At 36.4% G+C, this 26,203-nt stretch overlaps 1 protein-coding gene across 1 annotated transcript in view; it reads left to right on the forward strand.

Annotated features, from left to right (window-relative positions):
• LOC138709038 (uncharacterized) overlaps positions 1-26,203 on the forward strand; it is a 1,004,374-nt gene that overhangs the window by 972,143 nt on the left and 6,028 nt on the right. The window contains exons 4-5 of the mRNA XM_069839519.1: positions 2,726-2,925; positions 24,660-24,812. Coding sequence (XP_069695620.1) covers positions 2,726-2,925; positions 24,660-24,812 — 353 coding nt within the window. The remainder of the gene's footprint in view (positions 1-2,725; positions 2,926-24,659; positions 24,813-26,203) is intronic.

A 26,203-nucleotide genomic window follows, 5' to 3' on the forward strand; every position in this document is an offset into this window, starting at 1 on the left:
TAATGAGCGATTTTTGATTTAAGAAAGATACGACAAATTATTTTTTCAAACCTTCATATATGAGAAAAATTGACTCTTACGAATGTATTTCATTTTGTAATGTACTCTGTTTTATGTTTGTGTATTAGCTTCAAATACTAGAGGCGTACTATAAGTTGTAACATGAACTGCTGCGAGGAAGTCAAAAGAGTGATAGCAATGGCAAAGGAAGCTTTTAATAGAACAAGGAGTATCTTCTGCGGACCTCTGGAAAAAAGAAGTACGGAAGAGACTTGTGTGGAGTATGGTCTTATATGGGACAGAAACATGGACATAACGACGAAGTGAAGTGAAGCGACTAGCAGCATTTGAAATGTGGATGTGGAGAAGAATGGAATATGGCTATGCCGCTCAACAGTGCAGCCTCTCAGATTGCGTTCAACACGGTAGCGTCTAACACGTATGCGGCCATCATTGTAGGACAAGTTGAAGCGGGACTCGTCCGAAAACACTACATTTTGCCACACAGCACGCCAGTGACGGAGTTCAGTGCCCATTGCAGTCTGAGGCGTTGGTGGTTTCTGGACAATGGAAGCCGACGCAACTGCGTGCGAGCCACTAGTCCAGCCCTCAAAAGACGGCGACGAACTGTTGATGCAGACAGATCCACACCCGTTGCAGTACTCCAACGTCGACTCAACACTGTACGGTCCGTCATGGTCATGCGGGGTCACATTACGTGGTCCAGTACCCGCTCGTCTCTGCGTACGACCCTCTTCTATCCACTGGTTCCACACACGCATCACTGTCTTAATAGCATGACCTGCACGAGCCGAAATGCCACGGTATGACACACCTGCTTCCCGGAGACCAACCATTTTGCCTCGTTCGAACTCACGTGCTGATATTGCGCCCTTCCACGTCAACGAGGCATACCTGTACTAGTTTTCATGTTTCCACTTCGTTTGGAAGCTCTGCACTGACTGAGCAAGGCATAACATTGACCTTGCTGGTGACACAAGAGACGTCACTGGTGGGCCTGTGTGTACGCCATCTCTCTGGAAACGTAATCAACAGTAGTGTATCCCCATGAAGTAATACATTACTCCATGTCAGGTCTACGAATTCCTTTCTCACTGTATCGTACGGAAAAATGATATAATTCTAGCGCGCCAACATTAAATTTCCTTGCCCTAATTACATAAAGAAAATTATCGTATTATCCTATAAGACGTATTATCGCATATAGCAGGGGTTAAAAATATCGTATAACGCGATAATTTATTGCATGGTTAGCAACGCTGTTGCCATGTCTAGATCTAGAGCCGTTCAGCCATATCACGTTATCTATTGTCGGTGTGTGGAACTACTCATTTTGTTGCCAAAAATTCCTATATCGCGGCTAATCTATTATGCAGGGTGTTAAAAAATAACGTTTACAACGTTTCAGGGATGATGAAGGAGGTAAAAACAAACATCTTTTGTAAGTGATAAAACTTCGGCAGATGCGCCGTTTATTGTTTACGTAGCTTAAGTGTTTGTGTAATCTATAAGGAATGAGACCAATTGTCGTTTTAGGGGTGGTGTTCAAACTGCCGTCCATTGAAGGCATTGTACAAATGGTACCTTCGCACTATGGAGTGTCTGCGACGCTCAAAAAGGCTAACATTCTCTTGAATAGCCTGTGCAGCTTCAACAACGCGAGCAACTAAGTCTTCTGCCGTATCAATCGATGTCTCATACACAAGACATTTCATGTCACCCCACAAAAAGAAATCCTGTGGGTTAGGTCTGGTGATCGAGGTGGCCACGATACCGACCCACCCCTGCCAATCCAACGATCGGGGAATGTAGCGTTTAGGTGGTTCAGACACTATCAAAGTGTGGAGGGGCACGGTCATGCTGAAACCATATTCGTTCTCTGATGTTCAATGAGATATTTTCTAAAAGTTCTGGTAGGACGTCGCGTAGAAAAACAAAATAATTACCACCACGGAGAGTGTTAGGGACCCTTTTAACTTGTTGAAGGTACAGCAGTACAAACAGAACTAACCAATGTGTGTTGTGACGGAAGTCAAGCCATCTACCCTTCAGGCCATCTTGCGGCAAAACGGCGCATCTGCTAAAGTTTTGTCACAGGATACCCATGAGCGAAAACTGTATATTACAAAAGAAAAAAAATTCCACAAGTCAAATTAATAACATTACACAAAAACTTGATAGCAAATTAAAGAATCATATGCATGGGGGATGTCCTGACCAAAAATCAAAACATTTCAAATAAAATTACAACGCAGAGGGCATTTTGTAGCGTAGTTATAAAAAATAGTAAATATTTTATTACTCAGAAACTATTTGCCCTAGGGGGATGAAACTTTGTCAGTTTTTTATTGCAATCAATGAATATGTGTGGTAAAAATTTCATAAGGATTGACTGAATAGTTTCGGATTTACAAATTTCACTCATGGGTATCCTTAAAAAAGATGTTTATTTTTACCTCCTCTATCATCCCTGAAGTGTTGTAAACGTTATATTTTAACACCCTGTATGTGATCAAGGGTTGTATCTTTAGCTCTGACTTATCCGGGTTAGTAAGTTCGCTTACAGGATTAGAAAATTGTATGTCACATATCTTTGAACGCCAGTGTACCCACGTATCGTATTAAACCTCGAAAATGTAGATGGAGTTGTAAGATCATGCAGTCCTTTGCGACAGTTCGTCTTATAGTGGATGTGTTGTTGCAGACCACGACGATGGGAGGCTCAGGAGGATCCCGCACCAGGAACAACCCTGTTGTGGAGAAGCTGGAGTTCCACAACCACACGGAGTGCGCGTGCGTGGACCGGTTCGAAGAGTTCATGCCCCGGGACAGACCGAGCTCCAGCAGCGAGCTGGACAACCTGGGCAAGTCGGGCTTCAGGGGGTACACCAGCAGGACTGCCAGGTAGGGGAGTGATGTGAATGAGTATGGAGCTGAATGAATGGATGCAAGGAGTAGAAGTACACAATTAGTAGGAAGAGAAATAGACGAAAGAAAATAAGGGAATAAGATGTAAGGAAATTAAGGAAATAATTGAAGGGTTCAGAGCCTTAGCGGGCCAAGCGCCATTTATTAAAAACGCAGAAAGCAAGGATTAAAGTTCAGTAAATACCATAGTTTAATGAAGATTGACATATCATTAAATTTTAATGTGCATACTTTATATTACTTGCTATATGTTTCGTTAAATTATGGTAATCACTTAATTTTAACCGTTGTTTTCTCCGTTTTTAATAAATGGCGCTTGGCCCACTATGACTCTGAACCCTTCATTTGTAAGAAATAAACAAATTAAAATAGAAGGAAGATAAGATAATAATATAATATTTTATTTTCGCTGGCAGAGTTAAGGCCATAAGGCCTTCTCTTCCACTCAACCAGCCTTAATCAATACAATACATATTTAAATTACGAATATTTACACTACACTTAAAAGGTTCTCCAGCAATATTCTTCAGTTAAGTTTTAACGACTAGTAGACTACATATTTATTTAAATTTAGATACACCTATAAGGTAAAATAGTAATTAATGAGCTAATTTAATTCAATCAGTTATAATTAATTTGAGATTTGAGATAGCTAGTAAAATGATTAAATTAATTTAATATAAGCTTACTAGAACTATGTTACAGGGAGAAAAAATATATATACAGAAATGAAGGAAGAGAAAAAAGAGAAAATGGAACAAAGGAAGATAAATACATTTAAGAAGTTAAAAATATTTCAGTCAGGAACAAAAAACATAAATAGAGAAGAGAGAGAGAGAGAGAGATAGAGAGAGAGAGAGAGGGAGAAAGATACTATAAAGGAATGTAGAAAATGAGAGGCATGCAAAGTAAGATATTGTACCACAAAGAAATTAAGAAAGGAAGAAAGAAAGAAAGAAAGAAAGAAAGAAAGAATCGAAGTCATTAATAAAATAAGCGTGTAAAAAATAAAAACGAACACAAGTAGTAATAAATTAGAGATCGAGTAGAAGTAGAAATAGAGAGAATAGAATAAGCAAATAAAAAATACAACAATAAAGTAAATAAAGAAAGCAAGTCGGTAGGAAAGTGAAGACAATAAGAAAGGAAAAATGAATAAAGGATATTAGCTGGTAAAAAGAAACGGAAATTAATAAAAACAGAAATATAAGGAAGGAAAGAATAAATGCGGATAGGATGAAATTAAATAAGTATAAAATTAAATATGGAAAAAATAGGTAAATAAAGAAAGAAAAAAAGGAAAAAAAAAGGAAGGAAGAACAGACCAAAAATTGTAATGAAGAATAGAGGAAATGGTGATAGAATAAAATTTATTAAGTGTATATATAACTTATATATATATATATATATATATATATATGGAAATAAAGAACCGAAAATAAAAAAGAAATATATATATGTATATAAATGAAGACAAGAGGAAATGAAGATTAGGATGGACTTAAATGACTATAAAATTAAATATATAAGAAATAGGGAAATGAAAAACAGAAGAAAGAAAGGAAGAAAGAATAGAATAAAAATGTAATGAAATGAAATGAAGATGGGATGAAATTAAGTAAAAATTTAAATAGAATAAGAATTGGAGAAATAAAACCGACCGAAAACAAAAAAATTAAAAATAAATCAAGCAATGCAGAAACGCTGGAAACAAAATGTATATTCATGAATCTGGGAAAGATAGATAAAATGACAAAATATAAGTTGCGATATACCATAACTACGAGTAATTTAGAAAATACTGTTTTGCTAATATTAGCTTTCCCTCCCCCCCCCCGTAATACAATCACGTGGTGTTAAAGAAAGATTTATTTTTAATGAAACTACTTTTTGTACAAACTACTCGTAGATGTCAGTGATATCCTAGATAGTACAATCATTTTGGCAAAGTACATCTGCTGTTACTATAGGTGGTGCTTTAAAACAATGTACACATCTTGCGACTTATCTTGAACTATGTAACACTTGGAATAGAAGTGGGTGGTATCTACTGCGCCTGCTTTACACTGATCTTTACACTCCAGCTACAACACAACAGTGTATCCGATGAGGTATTTGGTGAATGTTTGTAGTATGCCGTATACGAGCGTTCGTTCTTACTTTCGTTCTAACGTCCACTGATGTCACTCGGCGCACGCGCAATGTGTGTATTCAACATAAAACCGTTGGCGGGCAGCAGTGCATCCGACTCTTAGCACAAGCAATCTATTTAGACGTTCTGACACACGAACACTTCAGTCTGATGATTTGAGACATATGTTTCTATTTAACACTATTTACTGTTCTTGAGTAAGTAAAACGTTGAGAAGAAACTTTTAAGATCCAGTTACGATATTTTTTAACTTCAATGCTTAAATTGTAGCACGCTATTTTCGTTATGTAACTGAATGAGCTTTGTTATCAGAGAAATAGAAACTTTACTGTGGAACGTGAATATCTGCCAAATCGATTTTGAAAAAAAATCACTGCACTTGGTGGCACAAAAATCAATTCAGAATGAGACGTATATGCCACTTGACCTTGTAGTTTAATATTGTATCACCGAGGAATTATCAGTTAGTAATGATAAGTTGGATCAAAAATAATCAGCTGATTATTCATTCGTTTCATTAATGCAAAAGAATAGCATTTCGAACATATGAACGCATAAAAGTAAATACGGTTTTATAGTGTCAAGTAACTTTTGCACCACCGGTATATCGTCGTTGTTCCTCTAATACAGTGATGTCAAAGCAAGCGCATTTTTCTGACCTTGACGTCGTGCGCGGGCATTAAGCGCTAGGTATGCTAGGAGGAATAAGCAGCATGTTGGATTAAGAAAACAGTGGTGCACAAACTTCAAACGGAACGTGAAATTTTATGTAGTTATTTTTATAGGGCTTCTTTCTGTTTGTTATTTTCTATATTGTCTGTAAAACAAAAGTACCAACACCTATTTTTAGCCTAATATTGCACTTGTATTTTAAACGTTAATAACATAATAAAGAGTAAAGAAGGAATATTCACACAAATTCCATAATAACTACAACTATACTGTACTAAGTGAATTAAACACATCATTCATAAAGAAAGTGTTATCCCAAAGAAAGACACTGAATATGACATAAGTTGAAATTGATGGTATATTTAGCCTTATAAAAGTAATCAAAACAATATTATAGTACAAACCAAAGTTGTCTAGGCATATGTTTTAACCGTAAGTAATATTACATAATAAAACTCTTATCGCATTATGCTTTTAGGTGATATTGGTGCTCAACTTTCTGTTATCAGAATATGAAATTACCTCGAAATATGCTGAAGCTATAGAGCTGACGTTTTACCAACACATAGGCACATATCTTTTGTTTGTGATGTAACAGTATTTGCTTTGTTAATTCATTTCCTTACAAACATTTTCCATGCGAATATTTTCAAACATTTTAATACACTATCTCCAGTAATACATATTTACGATATATTAGATTTACGAAAACATTGTTTTAGTACCTTTAAAGCTACTAAACAAACATATCTGAAAATTTCACGTTTCTGTAAAAAAAGTTGAGAAAATATTCCTTTTGAATAAAAAAGCAAACTTGTGAAAAATGAACATTAAAATTGAAACTTACATTCTTATAATGCACTTATACTTCTCAAACAAATCTAAAAATTAACATGGATACAGTTCTAATAAGTTCTCTTCCCTTTATCTATTGAATCAGTGCTGGCCATCTCTGTATATAGCTCTACCAAGCGGCATATACTACCTCTTTCGTCTGTCTCTTTCCTTTTCGCTGTAAAACGCTCAGGCTCTCCTGGGCTCTAAAGCGCGCGCTTGCTCCTATGGGTATCAGTTGACATCACTGCTGTAATAACTCCTATGTGCAAAATGTACAATTTTTCAGTAGGAAGAAAAAACACATTTATTCATCTATGGCAGCTGAGCTACCCTCCATATCTGGAGGCCGTCTCCTCTATCCGCAACCTCTATCCGTCCTCAGGTTGCGGATAGAGGAGACGGCCTCCAGATATGAAGGGTAGCTGCGAATATATTGAATAAGCAGTCGTGGACAGCCGATAAGGGGTGGTCCTCCAGCTTGGGGGTTGGGCGAAGGGCTAACAACCCATCACTGTAAAAAAACAGCTTGTTACGAATCCCTACAATAAGCCTCGGAATAGGACTGATTCTCTGGCACGACCACAGCAAAGGAATAAAGTTTTGAGATTTGGCACTTGGAACGTAACTAGTCTTTATAGAACAGGAGGGGTAACATTAGTAGCTAAAGAACTAGCTAGATATACAGTAGAATAGACTTCGTGGGAGTACAAGAAGTTAGGTTAGATGGGAATGGCATATCACAAATAGGAGATTACTTGTTGTATTATGGGGAAGGAAACAATAATCACCAATTAGGAACAGGATTCTTTGTTCATAAAAGAATAAAATCAGCAGTAAAAAAGGTCGAATTTATCAGTGACAGGTTATCATATTTAGTACTTAAGGGTAGATGGTGCGACATCATAGTTATAAATGCTCACGCCCCTACAGAAGAGAAAGACGACCATATAAAGGATAGCTTCTATGAGGAATTGGAACATACTTTTGATCAGTTACCTAGATATCACATGAAAATATTATTGGGGGATTTCAATGCTAAAGTAGGACGGGAGGATATTTTTAGACCAACTATTGGAAAAGAGAGCCTACACGTAACTAGTAGTGACAATGGAGTTAGATCAGTCAACTTTGCCACATCGAAAAATTTAGTTGTCAAAAGTACAACATTCCCCCATAAGAATATACATAAATGTACTTGGACTTCTCCAGATGGATTGACACACGACCAAATAGATCACATCTTGATAGATAAACGGAGACATACTAGTATAGTAGACATTCGAACTTTCAGGGGTGCAGACTGTAATTCTGACCATTATTTATTAATGGGAGAATTAAGAGAAAGATTATCAGTAGCCAAGCGAGTAGAGCAACAAGTTAATATTACTAAATTCAATATTTTGAAATTAAAGGACGAGGAAACTAAGCAAAATTATCAGGTCGAAATTTCGAATAGATTTGCCACTTTAGAAATTTCCGACGAAGTTGAGAAAGAATTAGATGTTAACAGCGTGTGGGAAAATATCAGAGATAGTATCAAAATTGCAGCTGAGCAGAGCATAGATTATTATGAAACTAAGAAAAAGAAACCGTGGTTTGATGAAGATTGTTACATGTTAGTAGAAAGAAGGAAACAGGCAAAATTGAAATTCTTACAGGATCCAGTTGAGGAGAAGAGAGATAATTATTTCAATGAAAGACGGGAAGCAAATCGTACACTTAGGAATAAAAAGAGAGATTACTTGAAGGAAAAACTGAATGAGGTAGAAACAAATAGTAAGAATAAAAACATTAGAGATTTATATAAGGGTATAAAGGAATTTAAGAATGGATATCAGCCAAGGGTAAACGTGATCAAAGATGAGAATGGTGACTTGCTTGCAGACTCTCCATCAGTCCTAAACAGATGGAAAAACTATTTTGCGCAACTACTAAATGTACATAGGCCAAATAGAAACGATCGGGACGAAATTGAAATACAAACTGCTGAGCCATTTATACCCGAACCCACCCTTTTAGAAGTCGAAATTGCGATAGAATATCTGAAAAAGTACAAGTCTCCAGGTATCGATCAAATTCCAGCAGAATTAATACAAGAGGGTGGAAGTGCATTATATAGCGAAATTTATAAACTTGTACTTGCTATTTGGGAAAAGGAAATTGTACCAGAACAATGGAAGGAGTCCATAATTGTACCTATTTTTAAGAAGGGGGACAAAACCAACTGTGGTAACTTTCGAGGAATATCACTTTTGTTGACATCGTACAAAATTTTGTCCAATATTCTTTTGAGAAGATTAGCTCCGTACGTAGATGAAATTATTGGGGATCATCAGTGCGGTTTTCGGCGTAATAGATCGACTATTGATCAGAATTTTTGTATTCGACAGATAATGGAGAAAAAATGGGAGTATAAGGGTACAGTACTTCAGTTATTCATAGATTTCAAAAAGGCATATGACTCGGTTAAGAGGGCAGTATTGTAAGATATTCTTATTGAATTTGGTATTCCCAAGAAACTAGTTCCATTAATTAAAATGTGTCTCAGTGAAACATACAGCAGAGTCCGTATAGGTCAGTTTCTATCTGATACTTTTCCAATTCACTGCGGGCTAAAGCAGGGAGATGCACTATCACCTTTGCTTTTTAACTTCGCTTTAGAATATGCCATTAGGAAAGTTCAGGATAACAGGCAGGATTTGGAATTGAACGGGTTACATCAGCTTCTTGTCTATGCGGATGACGTGAATATGTTAGGAGAAAATCCACAAACGATTAGGGAAAACACGGAAATTCTACTTGAAGCAAGTAAAGCGATAGGGTTGGAAGTAAATCCCGAAAAGACTAAGTACATGATTATGTTTCGTGACCAGAATATTGTACGAAATGGAACTATAAAAATTGGAGATTTATCCTTCGAAAAGGTGGAAAAATTCAAATACCTGGGAGCAACAGTAACAAATATAAATGATACTCGGGAGGAAATTAAACACAGAATGAATATGGGAAATGCCTGTTATTATTCGGTTGAGAAGCTTTTATCATCCACTCTGTTGTCAAAAAATCTTAAAGTTAGAATTTATGAAACAGTTATATTACCGGTTGTTCTTTATGGTTGTGAAACTTGGACTCTCACTTAGAGAGAGGAACATAGGTTAAGGGTGTTTGAGAATAAGGTGCTTAGGAAAATATTTGGGCTAAGAGGGATGAAGTTACAGGAGAATGGAGGAAGTTACACACCACAGAACTGCACGCATTGTATTCTTCACCTGTCATAATTAAGAACATTAAATCCAGACGTATGAAATGGGCAGGAAATGTAGCACGTATGGACGAATCCAGAAATGCATATAGAGTGTTAGTTGGGAGGCCGGAGGGAAAAAGACCTTTGATAAGGCCGAGACGTAGATGGGAAGATAATATTAAAATGGATTTGAGGGAGGTGGGATATGATGATAGAGACTGGATTAATCTTGCACAGGATAGGGACCGATGGCGGCTTATGTGAGGGCGGCAATGAACCTTCGGGTTCCTTAAAAGCCATTTGTAAGTAAGTAAGTAACTAAGTAATAGAGCAAAAAACCGAAAATCGATAAATATGTTACATTAGAGCTATTGCAGGAACAACGACGATATACATATCATCAGGTTGACTACGAAAGTATAGAATTTTATATATATATATATATATATATATATATATATATATATATATGAAAGGTCAGAATGCACTTAAGTTATTTGTGAGAAAATGTGGTTGAAAGTACTTAAAATTTGGTAAATTCCGTGAAATTTTTTATTTCAATTTTATTGTGTGATGTGGTTAAAAGATGTATCTGTATGTCACTAAATTTTTAATGTTTCAGCTTGCTCTGGCTGCACTTAACTTATGTTTTTAGAAATGTCACATGTACCCCTTTGCTTCTGACCCCCTCATATATTTTTATCAAACTCTGAGAAAATGAAAATGTCTAGCTCTGTTAAAATATAAACAGTTATTTACTTTAGCTTTCTAGTAGGCTCATCTAGTATTTCTGCAGGCTATATAATGAGAAAGTACAAAAAATTTCACAGGAAGGAAAAAAGAAAACGAAATCAATGAGTCCCGTCGTGACAATTCACAGTTTGATCTCCATAATTAAAAGTTATTTTACGAATTAATTAATTTAACTTATTTCCGAGTAGAGAAGTCTTTTACAATTTATAAACGTGTTGCTACCTACTAATTTAAATGTGCGGATAGTAGAACATCTTTATAGCAAGGCTTTTCCATTAGTCGAAAATTAAAATTCCATGTAACGTTATTGCGTGTGTTTTGTTTTCATCCAGAAGGCTTACCAATCTTAGCTCTTTTAAATGGAATTTCAACTGAACATAAGTCTTGTCAGTTTGTTGCAAGATGTTCTTGTATTAAAAAGAAGACTTGATGTACTTCACCAGTCATTTTTTCATAGCTGAGATTCTAATTTATTTCATCCTTTTGTTACTCTTTGTAACCAAGTTCATCCCCACTTTGTCTAGTGTCCAGGTCCAGCGTGAGGGTTCTAATTCATTTATTTAGGTTGCACACCTACAAACATAAGACGTGTTCATTGTGTGATGAGTTATTTACAATCTCAAAGCAGTAGAATTACAAATAAAAGCCTTTAACGAGACATCAGCTGCAAGGTTACGCCTCGCCAGAAGCCAAGTATCTCATTAGCCGGCTCAACATGGAGGGGCCAACCTCTGTTTTCCGATGTAGTAGCATAGCGGTAGAATTTTACTCTCACTTTTTTCTACTCGTAAAAGTGCGAGATGGTTCAAGAGAAAATGTAGCAGATGACTTTCAACTCAAGCCGAAAACAGACCAAAAGGGTTCAGTTTGTAAAGGACGATGATGATGGTGATGATGATGATGTTGATGATTTGGTCCTCTTTCATACTGAACTGCTCAGTTCACCGTTACATCATTGCATCTTTGGCATATGAATTTGAAGAGTCCACTGCAAGAATGATGAATGTCACTTTTTTGTCGAAAATGAACCAATACTGTCAAAGGATAGCTTAAGACATACAGAATGTACATAGAGAATTATATGGCATTAACACTGATAGTCATTGTTCAGTAATGCTCGGAAAATCATAGTTAGGCTTTGAGCGCTAAGCATCTCAAACTTTCAATTGCTTCTCCTGAGAAATGTATTCCAAATGACATCCATCATTCTTGCAGGGGACTCATCATTTCTGTAATCTCTCCCAGATGTTCTTCACAAGTTTTGAAAAGAAAAATTAGAAACATATACCCAGAATTTAAAACGATTGTGAATTTTTGCAACATTTTCGCTACATTTGAACGCTCTAGAGTTGGGGAAGATTCCGACAAAATACAGCCAGATAATCGGCCCAAACGGACTTCGAACTCATGCCCCAATGGAACCTCAGATCACGAATGGCACTCATTATCCCGAGACTACACTACGGCATCTTGTCATAATCTTATTAAATTGTTTAACAATACCTAAATACATTTTTCTCGCCTTCATATTTGCTATCTTTCTCAGAAAACACTTGTATATCCCGGAAATATGAGAGACAAATTGAACTTAATGGGATCGTAACTAGAGGGGAAATGTACACACTGATAGATATTCTTAACTATGATTTGTTTGTGCCGTGCTCTAAACCTGTACTTAGAGGATACGATACCTTGAGTAACCTTTACTTAATGGCTCCTTTTTTCTCTCTCTGTTGCTATTTATGTCTTAAGACTTGTTTGTGTTGCAGCTGTCGATTTCTTTCGCATTATATCCGTGAGATAGGTACTTGCTCAGTCTGCTAGCCATCATTGTGAGTTTGAACTTGAGCACGTATCGCTAACAAGCCACTGTTATTACTTAACGTCCACTGTCCTTTGGACACTATAATTTACACACCTTGTAATACAATGCCTTAAAACTATAATCCGTCGGTTCTGCATCGGTGTGAGCGCAAAGGAAGAATGGAAAGAATATGATGACGCTTACGGATATATCTCAGACTGTGAGATAGTCGCAACTCCACCAAGGTTTTGATGAAAATTACTTCGAAAGATTGTATTCATTAGCCAACATTGTTAGGGAACCTCTGGGTGAGTCGCTGGGAGGCGTCATTAAAAAGATATTTTCAATTTCAACATATAATCACAATCAGATAGGGTTTAGACTAGAGATGAACAAAACTAACTGCCGCTCTCGCTCGCTGTGTTCATTGGATTTGTCTTTCTAGTCTCGTCTCGTCTCGTCATTCTCGTGCGCTTCGAGTTTCGCTCATCATTCTCGAAATAGCGTTTGATCGGCGTGGAAAGATTTCGTAACTTTGAATAACATACATCATTGAAATAAATAACATTATAAATGTTTAAATGAGACAAAAAGACAAAACAGAACAGTATTTTAGTTATCAAAATGTTCTGGTTCTGTTATATGATATTACTTGTGGTTATATAAATAGAAAAAAACAATAAATTCTCAAATAAATTTGCATTTCTAAGAAACATAAAACATAACGTTAATATCTTTTTACTTGAGATTGCACACTTGATCTCAAACATATGAAAAGAAAATTCCTAGCTTTTTAATAAGGGCCAAGTAATTGAATAAAGATTGGAGAACGGATTATTATACACTTAAAGGTAGAGAAGATGTTTCAAATAGGCTACTTGATTGTTTATACATATATAACAGTTGCCAAAGTAGATAAAAGTTCAGTCAGATATAAACAACTGTGGCGATTCAAGGCCGCTTGACGTTCGGGACTTCGGGAGTGATCAGTCTCGGCGTCTCGAAATACTCACAGTAGTCTTTACGTCAACGACGCACGCGACGTATAGAGACGATCTATTTTACACTATCTTCTAATACAACTGATTACACACACACACACACACACACACACAAATTCCACAATTTGGGACATCTGGCCGAAATCTACGGCTGACCACTAGGATCCAGAATACAAAGCAGAGGTTAAATTAAAAATACAATATGATTACGGAGAGAATATCTCATCCTGCCTAGGTTTTTCCGTGGTTTTCCTAAGGCGCTAAGACAAATGTCGGGATGAGCCCTAAAAGAAATGGGCCACGGACCTGCACTCATATCCCCATTAATCTCCCTAATTACTTTAAATTAATTAACTAATTACATCTCTCCCCCTCTTCGTAATTGAGCCATTATATAGCCAAATGGCTTGTCTCAAAATTGAGACGATTTAACAAGGCTTATGACAACAATCACCTCCTACATAATAGCCAAATTGGCTAGTCTCTTATACATGAGACAACTCATCTCGCCTAAGGTATTCCGTGGTTTTCCTCAGGCGTAAGACAAATGTCGGGATGAGCCCTATAAGAAATGGGCCACGGACCTATATGCCCTTCCCCATATATATTCCACCCTTATTATAAACGATGTATGCCCTAGTTAAGATAATATAAATAGTCTATTAAATATACGAGGTCACTCAATAAGTCGCAAATTGAAAGGACAGGGACCTCTCAAATTGCAGATTAGATTTCACGGCGCTTCTTCCGACGGCCTTCACGTGCTTTGTCATCGAACAACAGATGACGGCGTCTTGCCATCCTAACGGCAAACACCAGCCAACTCCTCCTCGCCCCGTTCCGTGATCAATTGATCAATGTCAGCCCCCCTCGCGTATGTGGTACCTAAGAGGTTACGTCCAATTTCGGCTTCCCCTTCAAAATTTTCTAGAGCTCCTTCAGGGGAGCAGCGTAACCCGGAGTGAGACTAGTGGCCAACAGGCTTGGAGCTCACATATTTAGTTTTGTACAGCCCCCAACCCCTTGCAAGGACGCGTTTTGCGTACCTTTTAAATATTCCTCCCAATTCTCCTTCGATTTTTCGATTTTTTTTTCGAGAGAATACGGAACAATGATTACTTTAAAAATAAAGTACAATTTGAGTTCGGAGAAACATGAGATGAAAATACATTGAAGAGTAATGAATTGAAGTAAAAAAAATTACAGAGTATTATACAAGTGATTGTGTACAATGGATAATGAATCTCTCAATACCATTAGACAAATTTTGTTAATGTCCTCATTAGAAAATTTAAGAGAAAGGAGAAAGGTTTTGGTTAACTTAAATGAAGTTTCCCTAGCGCCAAAAAGAAATCCTTTCACTTCTCATGTATTAATATTCATTTTGTATCTCTCACTGAAGTGGGGAATACATGGGTTGTAAATAGACTTCTTTTCATCGTTAACGTTATTGGCTTGTTGATCATCCTTCTCAAAACGGACAGTGGGGTCAAGAATGAGACAAAAAGACAAAACAGAACAGTATCTTAGTTATCAAAATATTCTGGTTCTATTATATCGTATACCTATGGGTATATAAATAGAAAAGAAACAATTATCAAATAAAATATCCAGAAAAGAAAACAAAAGGTTATATAATTGAAATTGTATTCTTTGGGTATTTAGTGTACAGTGTACTGGAAAAGTCTGCAAAACTACTTAGATAATTGAAATTATGATATTACTATCTACTATTTTACAGTACATTCAACAACACTATTTTTACAAAATCCATAAACATCACTATATAACATACACTGCTTATTCACACACGTACCACTTATATATTGGGGTACAACATTTATTCGTATATTAACTTCTTTACAAGCTTCTGTCTTCCATATTTTCTTAGAACCAACGGTCTCTATGGGTGTTATTCATAGACATTTCGCTAGCCCGCGCTACGAGCGTGCTAAACTAGCCCCGGCTATCAACTGATTACTTGTACAGGATTCATATCATATCATATCGCTAACACTGGTTTATGAATACGAAAAACGTTAGTTCGCTGATCATCCACCGGAAGCCCGCGCTAAGAATGTCTATGAATACGGCCGTAAGGGATAAGTGGAGAACTCAAGGTACCTACCCATCATGCAGTTCTAATGTTCACTACCTACAACATCGAGCTCTGATCTTATTACTTTCGTCCGCGAGATGTTAGATGGCGCTGACCGCAGTTTCGCATCCTATTACATTCATCCATGTAGTGACTGTTAACACACATTTAAAAACGTAAAATATTGTTCTCTTGAAGGAAAACATTACGTCATCATGTGTTACATGTCCATAATATGAAGTAAAGCTCTTGCGATCAGCTCCATCGTCTCTTTTGTCGCCCAACGTCTCGCCTCGACTTGTAGTCATTCGTTTTTTCAAGTCATAGAACTGCATAAAACCTCCGTAATTACATATTTAATAGTTTTACAGTCACCTAGAGCCTCTGTTCCTCTAACGAGGAGCATTTATCACTTGAAACTCTCACAGTTTCTGTCTTCGGCGTCGCTTATGGATAATTGCTGTAACCAGCGCCTTTTCATGCGACATCCGGCAGTAAAACTTGTCGCACGTGACACAAACTTGGCTTATGATCTTGATTGTCATTCAGGCATGTAATAAAACTGGAAAACATTCCCTTATTTGGCAGTTGACTCCGACATACTTGCTTCCTGGGCAGGATTAGATCACCGTCTTCAAAGATACAGTCCTTAAGAATTCTAGTCATTAGGACGGCTTCAGGTTTTAGAGTTTGATTTACGGCACCGAATTAAATTCCTTAGTAGGATGGATTTTGAAATAAAAACAGCCTTCTTTAATTATCTTTCGGAGCCAGCTTAGTTCACTTAGCTAGCGGCTTGCTACCAAAGTAGATCTGAGTTCGATACCGGGAATGGCCTATAAGGTTTTTTTTTTTTTTTCATGGAAAAGGGGTTGCGAGACATTTTTAAATTTTTTCGTTTTCTTTGAAATTCTCGTTCCATTATTGCTCCCACATCACTGTAATTGCGTATTCTTTTCTAGTGTCTGTAATATCTAGCTGAAAAGGAACTTAACAGCGTGAACAAAACTTCGCCAGATCGCCGTACGGAAATTTTTCTATTAGTTAAAGCTAGTTCACAATAAACCGGGAACGGAAACGAGAACGAGAACGGAAATAATGTTAAAATGTATTTAAATGTGAGCATTCACAATAGTTAATTGTGAATGTTCACATTTAAATACATTTATTTTAACAATATTTTCATTCTAGTTCTCGTTTCCGTTCCCGGTTTATTGTGAACCAGCCTTTAACGAACATAATAAACGTACGCGTTCTAAGTTCAATCTCTTGCATTGGTTGTAACAGGCCCTGCTTTTATGAACGCTCCAAGTAATAACAATGTCTCATGACGGATTAGTGAAGATTTCTTCACTCTTTACTAGACTAGACGGCAGTTCGGAAGGCGGTCTGCTATATGCGCCGTAGCATTTCTGGTATGTGACGTCACAAGCTTGTACAGCAGAACCAATCGGAATCAGTCTGTAACAAGTACTTCCCAAGTTCGTTTGTTCACGTGCGAGTGTTTCAGTACATTGAATAAGTAAAACTAACATTTACTGTGTATGTAAGATAAATAAATGGAAGAAGAGACTGTAAAAAAAAGAAAATTGCACAGGCAGGTGCGGAAAATATTGTTTAAGGTGTATAATTATTTTAAAAACTACACGAGCACAACCCTGCCGGCCATCTTGATGCTGGCTGCAACGTTGCCAACGTGCAAGAAACGACTGCAGAAGCATGTGGTGTGGGATTGAGAACCGTGCAAAGAATATTGTTAGTGAAGGAAATAGAGTTTGTTTGGTGTCATTCTTACAGTAATCAATGGCTGTGTTCATTATTGTCTTTTGATAATTTAAATTCTCTCCTGCGCTATTTGCATTGCACGTGCGCGTGAAGTACGATGTGGCAATGTTGTACGCTGCCTTGTCCTCTCTATCTGTCTCTCTCGACGCAAATGCTAGCAGACTACCGCCTTCCGAATTGCCGTCGACTCTAGTACTCTAGTTACTATCCCTATTTGCTATCATGTTAATCAGCACAATTCTAAGGAGCCCCAGTGAAGCATTTTTTAATCTTTAATTATTTTACTTTTTACAGCATCTTATACAGAATAATGCCATTCATTTCATAGATAAATTATGTAGGACTTCAGCTTAATATTATCACCGGTGTAGCTCATGCGGTAGCACGTTTTTCTACTGATCTGCGCTCAAATGTGGGTTCGATTCCTGCTTGGGACCATTACCTGAAGTCGACCTCGTTGGCGAGTTGGTATAGCGCTGGCCTTCTATGCCCAAGGTTGCGGGTTCGATCGCGGGTCAGGTCGATGGCATTTAAGTGTGCTTAAATGCGACAGGCTCATGTCAGTAGATTTACTGGCATGTAAAAGAACTCCTGCGGGACAAAACTCCGGCACATCCGGCGACACTGATATAACCTCTGCAGTTGCGAGCGTCTTTAAATAAAACATAACATTTTTAAAACCATTACCTGATTGGAATTTTCCCAACTGTAAGGGGAATATGAGGCAGTCCCATAGCCAAATCTCAGCCTCATCTCATCAAATACAATTTTTCTATTATTTATTCCATCGACGCTAATGACTATATTTCGTATTTCAGTTACCTATAAACTGGAATGAAGTTGTCTTGTTTCGAAGTATATGTGATGTCATAGCGCAGGTACAGGTACGTTCTTATACAAAATAGTAACGCATCCTCTTCCCTCTTCCTTTAGAAAGTCAAAACCGGGACGCAATTATATTATAGTGAGTAGTGTTATCGGTCACGGCTCTTACTACTCGTATTATTTCAATAACTACAGCTTTGTTGCTGATTGTAGGTTCGTTGCAGAGGTAAAATGCCTTAGGTAAGACGCTCAAGCGCGTAACATTGCAGGGCATAGTTGAGGATATTTGAACTAATATTTTCACTGTCAATATAGACAACATTACATATAAATTGTATAAAACAAAAGTAAAAGTGACAAAAACAGTGCACTGAAAGGCACTGCAATAACAAAAGGCATAGAAAGTGTTTTGAACGTAATCCAAAAGAAAAAGCACCATCACAATCTTAAAATCATGAAGATATTAACTCGACGTTTAGCATGGATTTGTGTAGCCTGCCATGATATTCAGTGCCAACATCCCAATTAATAAATTAAATAACCTACATTTTAGGGAATTTCTAGGAAGGTACATAGAAAATTAGTGGTTTTCAGTGATGAGGGACATATGCATTATCCTAACGAAACACGAAAAATATCAGACAATAGGAATATCTTGTAGGCCTACTACATCATGCACCAATTACGTCATGTGGCATTGACAGAATTTCTTGCAATATAAAATCACTTCAAGTGACATCCGCGTATGTTCAAGTTCCGTAACTTACGAATGCACGTTATTATTCACTTCAAAGATCACAACGAAAATGAACATCACGCTCAAGCATGTGTTTACTAGTATAGCTTCAGAATGTCGGGAGTTGACTGTACTTCACAAACACGCAGCGACGACCTGTTTGTTTATATCCTTATCCGTTGCATTACCTGTGTTCGGCGTACTATATACCCAATGTGTATTTAACTTCAGTCTTTAGGTAGCTGGAATACGAAGCCTACTAATGACCTAATACATCATCGTTAATTAACCGACAAAGTATTTAAAACTTCAACTTATAAGCGTGCGAAAATAATTAAAAAAAATAGGGCAGCGCTATCGCTTTCCTTATAGTAACTTATTAGCGTAGCCGATAGATAGCAATTTCGAAATGAAATATGCATGAAAGAAATTGATGACGTCATACTCTGATAAAATTAATCTGTCTTGCAAGAGCAAGCTAAACGAGTCCGCTTATCCAAGGAAGGATGGGTACTCAAAATAAAAGAGAGAGAATCTATTATATACCTACAATATGTGAAGGTTAAAATTTATAATTTTCAAAATAGTTAGTATTCTTTGTAGTACAAAATGTAAAAAAGTTAATACTGAAGGTAACGATTAAGAAAAAAATATTTCTTGAAGGAATATGTAAAAGATCCTAGACTATGTTGTTGATGTAGATCTTTAAAACATTCCAGTAAAAGAATCATGCAGATATTTAATTAATTGTATAGGGTGATCCGTTTGGGTAATAGATAAAATAAAAACACCGTAAAACATTTACTACTGAACTTTATTTGTTGAAACTTTGTGTATACAACACTGAAAGATGGGAGATTTCTCAGAGCTCAACATGACCACCATTGCTCACCCTGCACAACTCATAACGGTGATGGAATTCAGCCCATGTCCGTTGTAACGTGAGAAGGGTGATTTGTTGAAAAGCTTGAGTAATTTTTACTCTCAGATCATCAATGTTCCCGGGTTTCTATGAATAGACAATTTCTTTAACAAAACCCTACACGAAGAAATCAGGAGGGGTTAAATCTGGGGAGTTTGGGGACCAAGACAAGAGATAGCTGCTTCTCGTACTGGATTTCGCTTGCGACCTCCTGCATGTTTTTTTTTTTTTTTTAACACAACCAGTTTCTACAAATGTTCGATACCACAACATTATGGAAACGTATTTAGGTACATTACGCACACCATACTCACGTCGAAATTCCCTTTGAATTCTTTTAACACTCTCATATTTAGCATACTAAAGAACACATTGTGCCCGCAATTTTAATCATCTACGATTTTCATTTGTCCTTTCAGATTATGCATTGTTGATTGTCATATATGGAAACTCCCATCTTTTAATCATAATATAACCAGCAAGAAATTTTTCCTACTATCATAATAACTTTATAATAATGAATTATTATTGTTATCCATACCCAAACGGATCGGACTGTATATTTTAGTATGTAAATGCTTTACGATTGTAAAAAAAATACAAATTTGATATTATTAGCTATTTTAATATTCTGAATAGTTTTTTTTTTATAAAGTGTGGGCCTAATATGTGTATATTAAGCATGAAAAGTTTTGTTCATTTAGCTTTTATAGTAGCTGAGAAATTAAAAAAAAAAAAAACGAATTTCGCTAAATTTTTGCAGCCCATTGGTGTACTTCCCCCCTTAATCACATGGTTATAAAAATATTGTAAAACCAGACTGATCAGAGTCTTGGCCATGAGAGGTTGTTACCCTCATTCTGACAATTGAGCACATTAATCGCTGGTAACATCATATTTAATGTTGGATGCCGGGCTAGCCATGCTCCGGGTCCAGCCCTGTCAACCTCTCCGGAAAGAGAAAGATTCCTGGCTTGTGTGAGATTAGGGGAGGGGCATAAGCACATGAAAGAGAGATTGGAACGAGACGAACCGCTGGAACACCAGGACACACAAAGTTCAGCTCAAAATGTTACAATTTTTCTCTCTTCGTAGGTCAAATACAGCCGTTTCAGGTTGAAATATTATATTACACTAGACTATGTTATAAACGGATCTCAGGCTGTAGAGCTGTTTCCCTATAGATCTGGAACTGCGTTCGGATGTGGGTTCGATTCCAGCTTCGTCTGAATTTTTTCCTTATTTTTCCCCAACTACAAGGCGAATGTCAGGTAATCACATAGTGAATCTTCGGTCTCATCTTGCTAAATATTATATTACATGATTTCATTGTAGTTATTATTTTATTTTAGTTTCTGGTTTAGATCTATATTCATATTTTATTCAAATCACTTTTGAACTGCAACCGAACATTAGCACTGCTCACTCGTCCTCAAAATTATTAAACGTTATTTTATATCCTCATTTTTTAACTTATGTATTATTATTATTATTATTATTATTATTATTATTTTATTGTACTAGTATTGTCATTTATCTATATTTTGTATTTATGTGTATTTTTGTACATATTTACAAAATTTAAATTTCTATTTATACATATATGGTCTTACTAATAAACCGTTATAGTTTTATACGAAACTTATGCAGAGTTGAGACAGAAAACGTTACTAATAAACCGTGCATAAGCGATGGATGTATAAACAGTCTGCAACTATGCAATGGGAATTGCTTTGCAGTAGTTATATACACGAAACCCCTTCTTTAAGCGTTGTATATAGAGAAAAAATGACCGCCCCTCTAACAGCTGTTCCTATCGACTGTCATTTTATGATGATGGTTACCTTGTAACCACAGAAGAACAAAGCAAAGAGCATATAATAATAATTAGAATAATATTGCTGTAGCTTGTACTCTTTGACCAAAATATAGCGTGGTAATCGATCAGAGCCAGTTGTACTATCGATACTTAACACGGCACACTAGAACGCTCTACCGGATGCAATAGAGAACCTCAGTTATTCTATTACCTTTCGTAATGAAGTAATAATGAAACTATGACGTAGCTGTGTACTGTTATACACGACATATGTAGTAATTATTAGTAAGGAATTTACACACGACTTATAAACGAGCTACTCATTGTATAAGTATAAGACAGTTAAGCGTGTATATATATATATGTATATATATATAGTTTTTTATTAGAAAGCCCGATAATGTAAATACATTTGAAGTATCTCGCTATCACGAACTTCGTAGACTCTATATTATCATGTAGTTGATACAGCCCGTTAAGTAAAATACTAAAATGGAGTATTATATTTTGTTTCATTACATTACGTTGTAACGTGTCACAATAATTATTTTGAACTGAGCATAATTATTTTGAATTGTGCACTGCACTGTATTCAAGCTTCTGCGTATCTTGTCTACTCACTGACTCCTTTAAGTGTTAGCTATACTGCACGCTGCACAACAAAGACAGACAAGTTGCCGCCATTTCTCGGCCACTATTTGCAGCTGTGATGAATTCAATGACAAGATCTTGGATTCGTTGTCTCCGTTTCATCGTTAAAAACGGAGACAAAATTTGTGCCGTCTGTTACCACAAATCTCTTCAGTGTTTCTTGGGCCTTCCCACATCCATCCATGCCCTTGATTTATAGAGTGAAATAGTTTTGAGATATACGTACGTAAATAGGCCTATATTGTCCAGATAAACTATTCACTACTATTTTGTATTTATATATTAATTTTTATGATCCTTTGTATAGTTAGCTATATTTTCTAGTCAGTGACTTCGAATTTTAACCTTGATTTATGACTGCTTTAGAAAGAATCTAATATACAGAGAAATAACTGAGAGAGAAAAAATAATTTGTAGATAATACAATGCTGGTACATATTTGAAATTCTAAGTTTTTGACCTCCAATATTTATTAGCATGCGGTAAATTGAATCACAACAGCAATTTCCTGGCGAGATCGAGTGAGACACCTCGTATAATAGTAGGCCTATGCATAGGATGAAATTAAAAAAGAAACACAACATGCGGAAGAAATCGAAAGGAAATACGAGAGAAGAGTAAAATTACATAAAGAATATGTCTACTATATTAATAGAAGTGAAAATTGAGTGCAGACATTCAAGCTGCATGAAGAAAGATTATCTCGTATTTCGTGGCTGCTACATCTACTTTAACTGCTGCTGCTATTACTATTATTTCTGCTACTGTTACCATTATTACTACTGCTACTACTACATAATTTCTAGTCATCGAAGACTCTTGGTCTGACATGTATGTATGTATGTATGTATTTATTTATACTGCATGTGGGCAAGCACCCGGTGGCAGTGGTATACACAATATAAACAATACAAATAAACAATACTCAATAAAATTGCAATACACAATACAATTATATAATACACAATACAATTATACAATGCATAATACAATTATATACACAATACAATAAGAATACACAATACAATTTAACACAATAATTACAATTAATAATAAAACAAAATACCTAATTTTACAATACAATCTACATATGTATAGGCCCTACATAAGTTTCAATAGTCTTTCACTTTACTCTCATCTCACTCACTGTAGTGGCACTATGACGCATTTCACTGACACTTTAGGACACATTTCACTGACACTCTATAACACATTTCACTGACACTATAGAACACATTTCATTGACGCTATAAATTATCACTGGTCGGAACTATTCATTGCACTGTAAAACCATAACTTCACTGACTCACCTCGCTTCACTGATACAACAGCTGAAATAAGTCAAATAATTACACCCTTATGCATACTTATAAGCAGAACTACATTTAAACTAAACATTTCTAGTCTAAGGTCCTCTTACACGCTATTTTTAAATAATTTACAATTCAAACCAAGGAAGTAACTCGTCAGGCTAAGTAAATGCATGTCACCTTAAAAAATTAAATGTTAAATGTCATCTTAATTTTAATTTGCACTTTATACACAACTTTTTAAGTTATTCTTGAATCATGTAGGTCAGTACTGTTCTCCAACCAGGAGATAAACCGTGAAAGGAATGTGCTTACTATTACGTCATCTATTGGAGCGAAGTAGATAGATAATATTAGAGTTATAACGTCAGTTTAAAAATCATGCGCTCTCCTGCATATATTATTTACTGCATGGCGGGATTAAAAGACCAGGAGATTAACCGTGATCTAATTTTGTAACAAGGGTAGTATAAAAATGTGTATATCAGTGTTATTGTTTGTGCTGTGAGAGCTAGCCAATAGAGATACGAGTAGCCACGTGTGTGACCTTATGACATCTTATGACATCAACATTCATTCACAGCATCACCCCGCTCCCTCTCATTCCCTGGAGACTTTCTCGTGGTTGGAGTACAGTATGTGGTGTTAGAAGAATGGGAATCTCGTGACGAGAGTTAAATCATGTCATCTCTTGAGATAGGCAAGACATTGACGGAGAATATCTATGCACTAGGCATAGTTTGATACATAGACAGAGAATTTATTTGTTTATTTATTCACTTATTTATTTATTTATTTGTGTATGTACTTGTTTATTTATTTACAAATTTGTTATTTGCTTTTACATAAATGTTGAAATTTATAAAGTTTAACAAACAGCATAATTAATTTAGTAATCTTATAAATGACAAACTAATATTTTAACTATTGTCTGTACTAAGTATAGCCTGTCAGTGAGTGCTCTAGTTTGTATTTATTTTCTAAATTTCTGAAGTTGTAATCTGTGAGTATCTTCACTGGTAACAGTTCATTATGCATGTAGTGGATACTAATATGATAATGATAATAATTGTTACCATTATACTGCATCTCTGTCCTTAGCGGCACCTCGGAGAGCAACACGTGTCGCTGCACGAGTCAATTCTCGGCGCGCCATGTCGCCGATGGCTCCTGCGTGTGTGAGTGCTTCGACAAACAGCGGGACTGCATCCGATCCAAGCGCGGCAAGGAGTTCCTGCCGCACAACGACCGCATGTGAGTTGAGCTGACTTGATCTTGATCAGAAACACAACCACCCCAACCACTGTCATCATTTTTAATCACACTCGTCACGTCATCGAAATCATCTTAGTCAAAGTAATCGCCATTGTTTCTAAATAATATTACCATTCCCATTGCCCCCTTAATCGCAATTAGCGATGTGCGATAGTTGATAGTACTATCGATACTATCAATAATTATTGACAGTCAAATTGTTTTCAAAAGTATCGATAGTATCGAAAAATGGGAAGATCATAATATTATAAGGTTTTCAAACTTGAGCTGGGCAACACGATTCTTTTTCAGAGATTCAATCAGACATTACGAACACACTAGTTTGTAACGATTCATTCATAGTTTGCAAATTAAGCTTTCAGGAATAACTCCCTGTAAAGTTAATTTGAATAATTTCGAGGGAAAAATTGTTCCGGGGCCGGGTATCGAACCCGGGACCTTTGGTTAAACGTACCAACGCTCTCCCACTGTCACTGTACGTAACAGAAAACCACAATTTAAAGTCACACAGAGTTAGTGTGCACTCAAATGTTGGTTGCTTGACTGTTGTCAGCCCACTTTGAGGTCTGTGGATATAGAGGGAAAAATTGGATCGGTGTCGGGTAGAGTTCCCGGGTAGCTCAGTGGGAGAGCGTTGGTACGTTTAACCAAAGGTCCCGGGTTCGATACCCGGCCCCGGAACAATTTTTCCCTCGAAATTTTTCAAATTAACTTTACAGGGAGTTATTCCTGAAAGCTTAATTTGCATAATACACGTCACTGTACGTAACAGAAAACCACAATTTAAAGTCACACACAGTTAGTGTGCACTCAAATGTTGGTTGCTTGACTGTTGTCAGCCCACTTTGAGGTCTGTGGATATAGAGGGAAAAATTGAATCGGTGTCGGGTAGAGTTCCTGGGTAGCTCAGTGGGAGAGCGTTGGTACGTTTAACCAAAGATCCCGGGTTCGATACCCGGCCCCGGAACAATTTTTCCCTCGAAATTATTTATTCATAGTTTGTTCAGAACTTATCCCAATCTATGATTCCGCTATTAATTCCACACTTTGGGACATCTGACCGACATCTACGGCTGACCACTAGATCCAGAATATAAAGCAGAGGTTAAATTAAAAATAAAATACAACATGATTTGCGGAGGGAATACAGGACAATGATAAATTTAAAAATAAAGTACAATTTGATTTCGGAGAAACATGAGATGAAAGCACAATGAACAGTAATGAAAATAAGTAAAAAATAAATAAATAAAAAAATATTACGTAGTCTTATAAAAGTGATTGCGTAAAATGGATAATGAATCTCTCAATACCATTAGACAAATTTTGTTAATGTCCTCATTAGAAAATTTAAGAGAAAGGAGAATGGT

This window comes from Periplaneta americana, chromosome 11 (genome assembly GCF_040183065.1).
Source record: "Periplaneta americana isolate PAMFEO1 chromosome 11, P.americana_PAMFEO1_priV1, whole genome shotgun sequence".
NCBI classification, from domain to species: Eukaryota; Metazoa; Arthropoda; class Insecta; order Blattodea; family Blattidae; genus Periplaneta; species Periplaneta americana.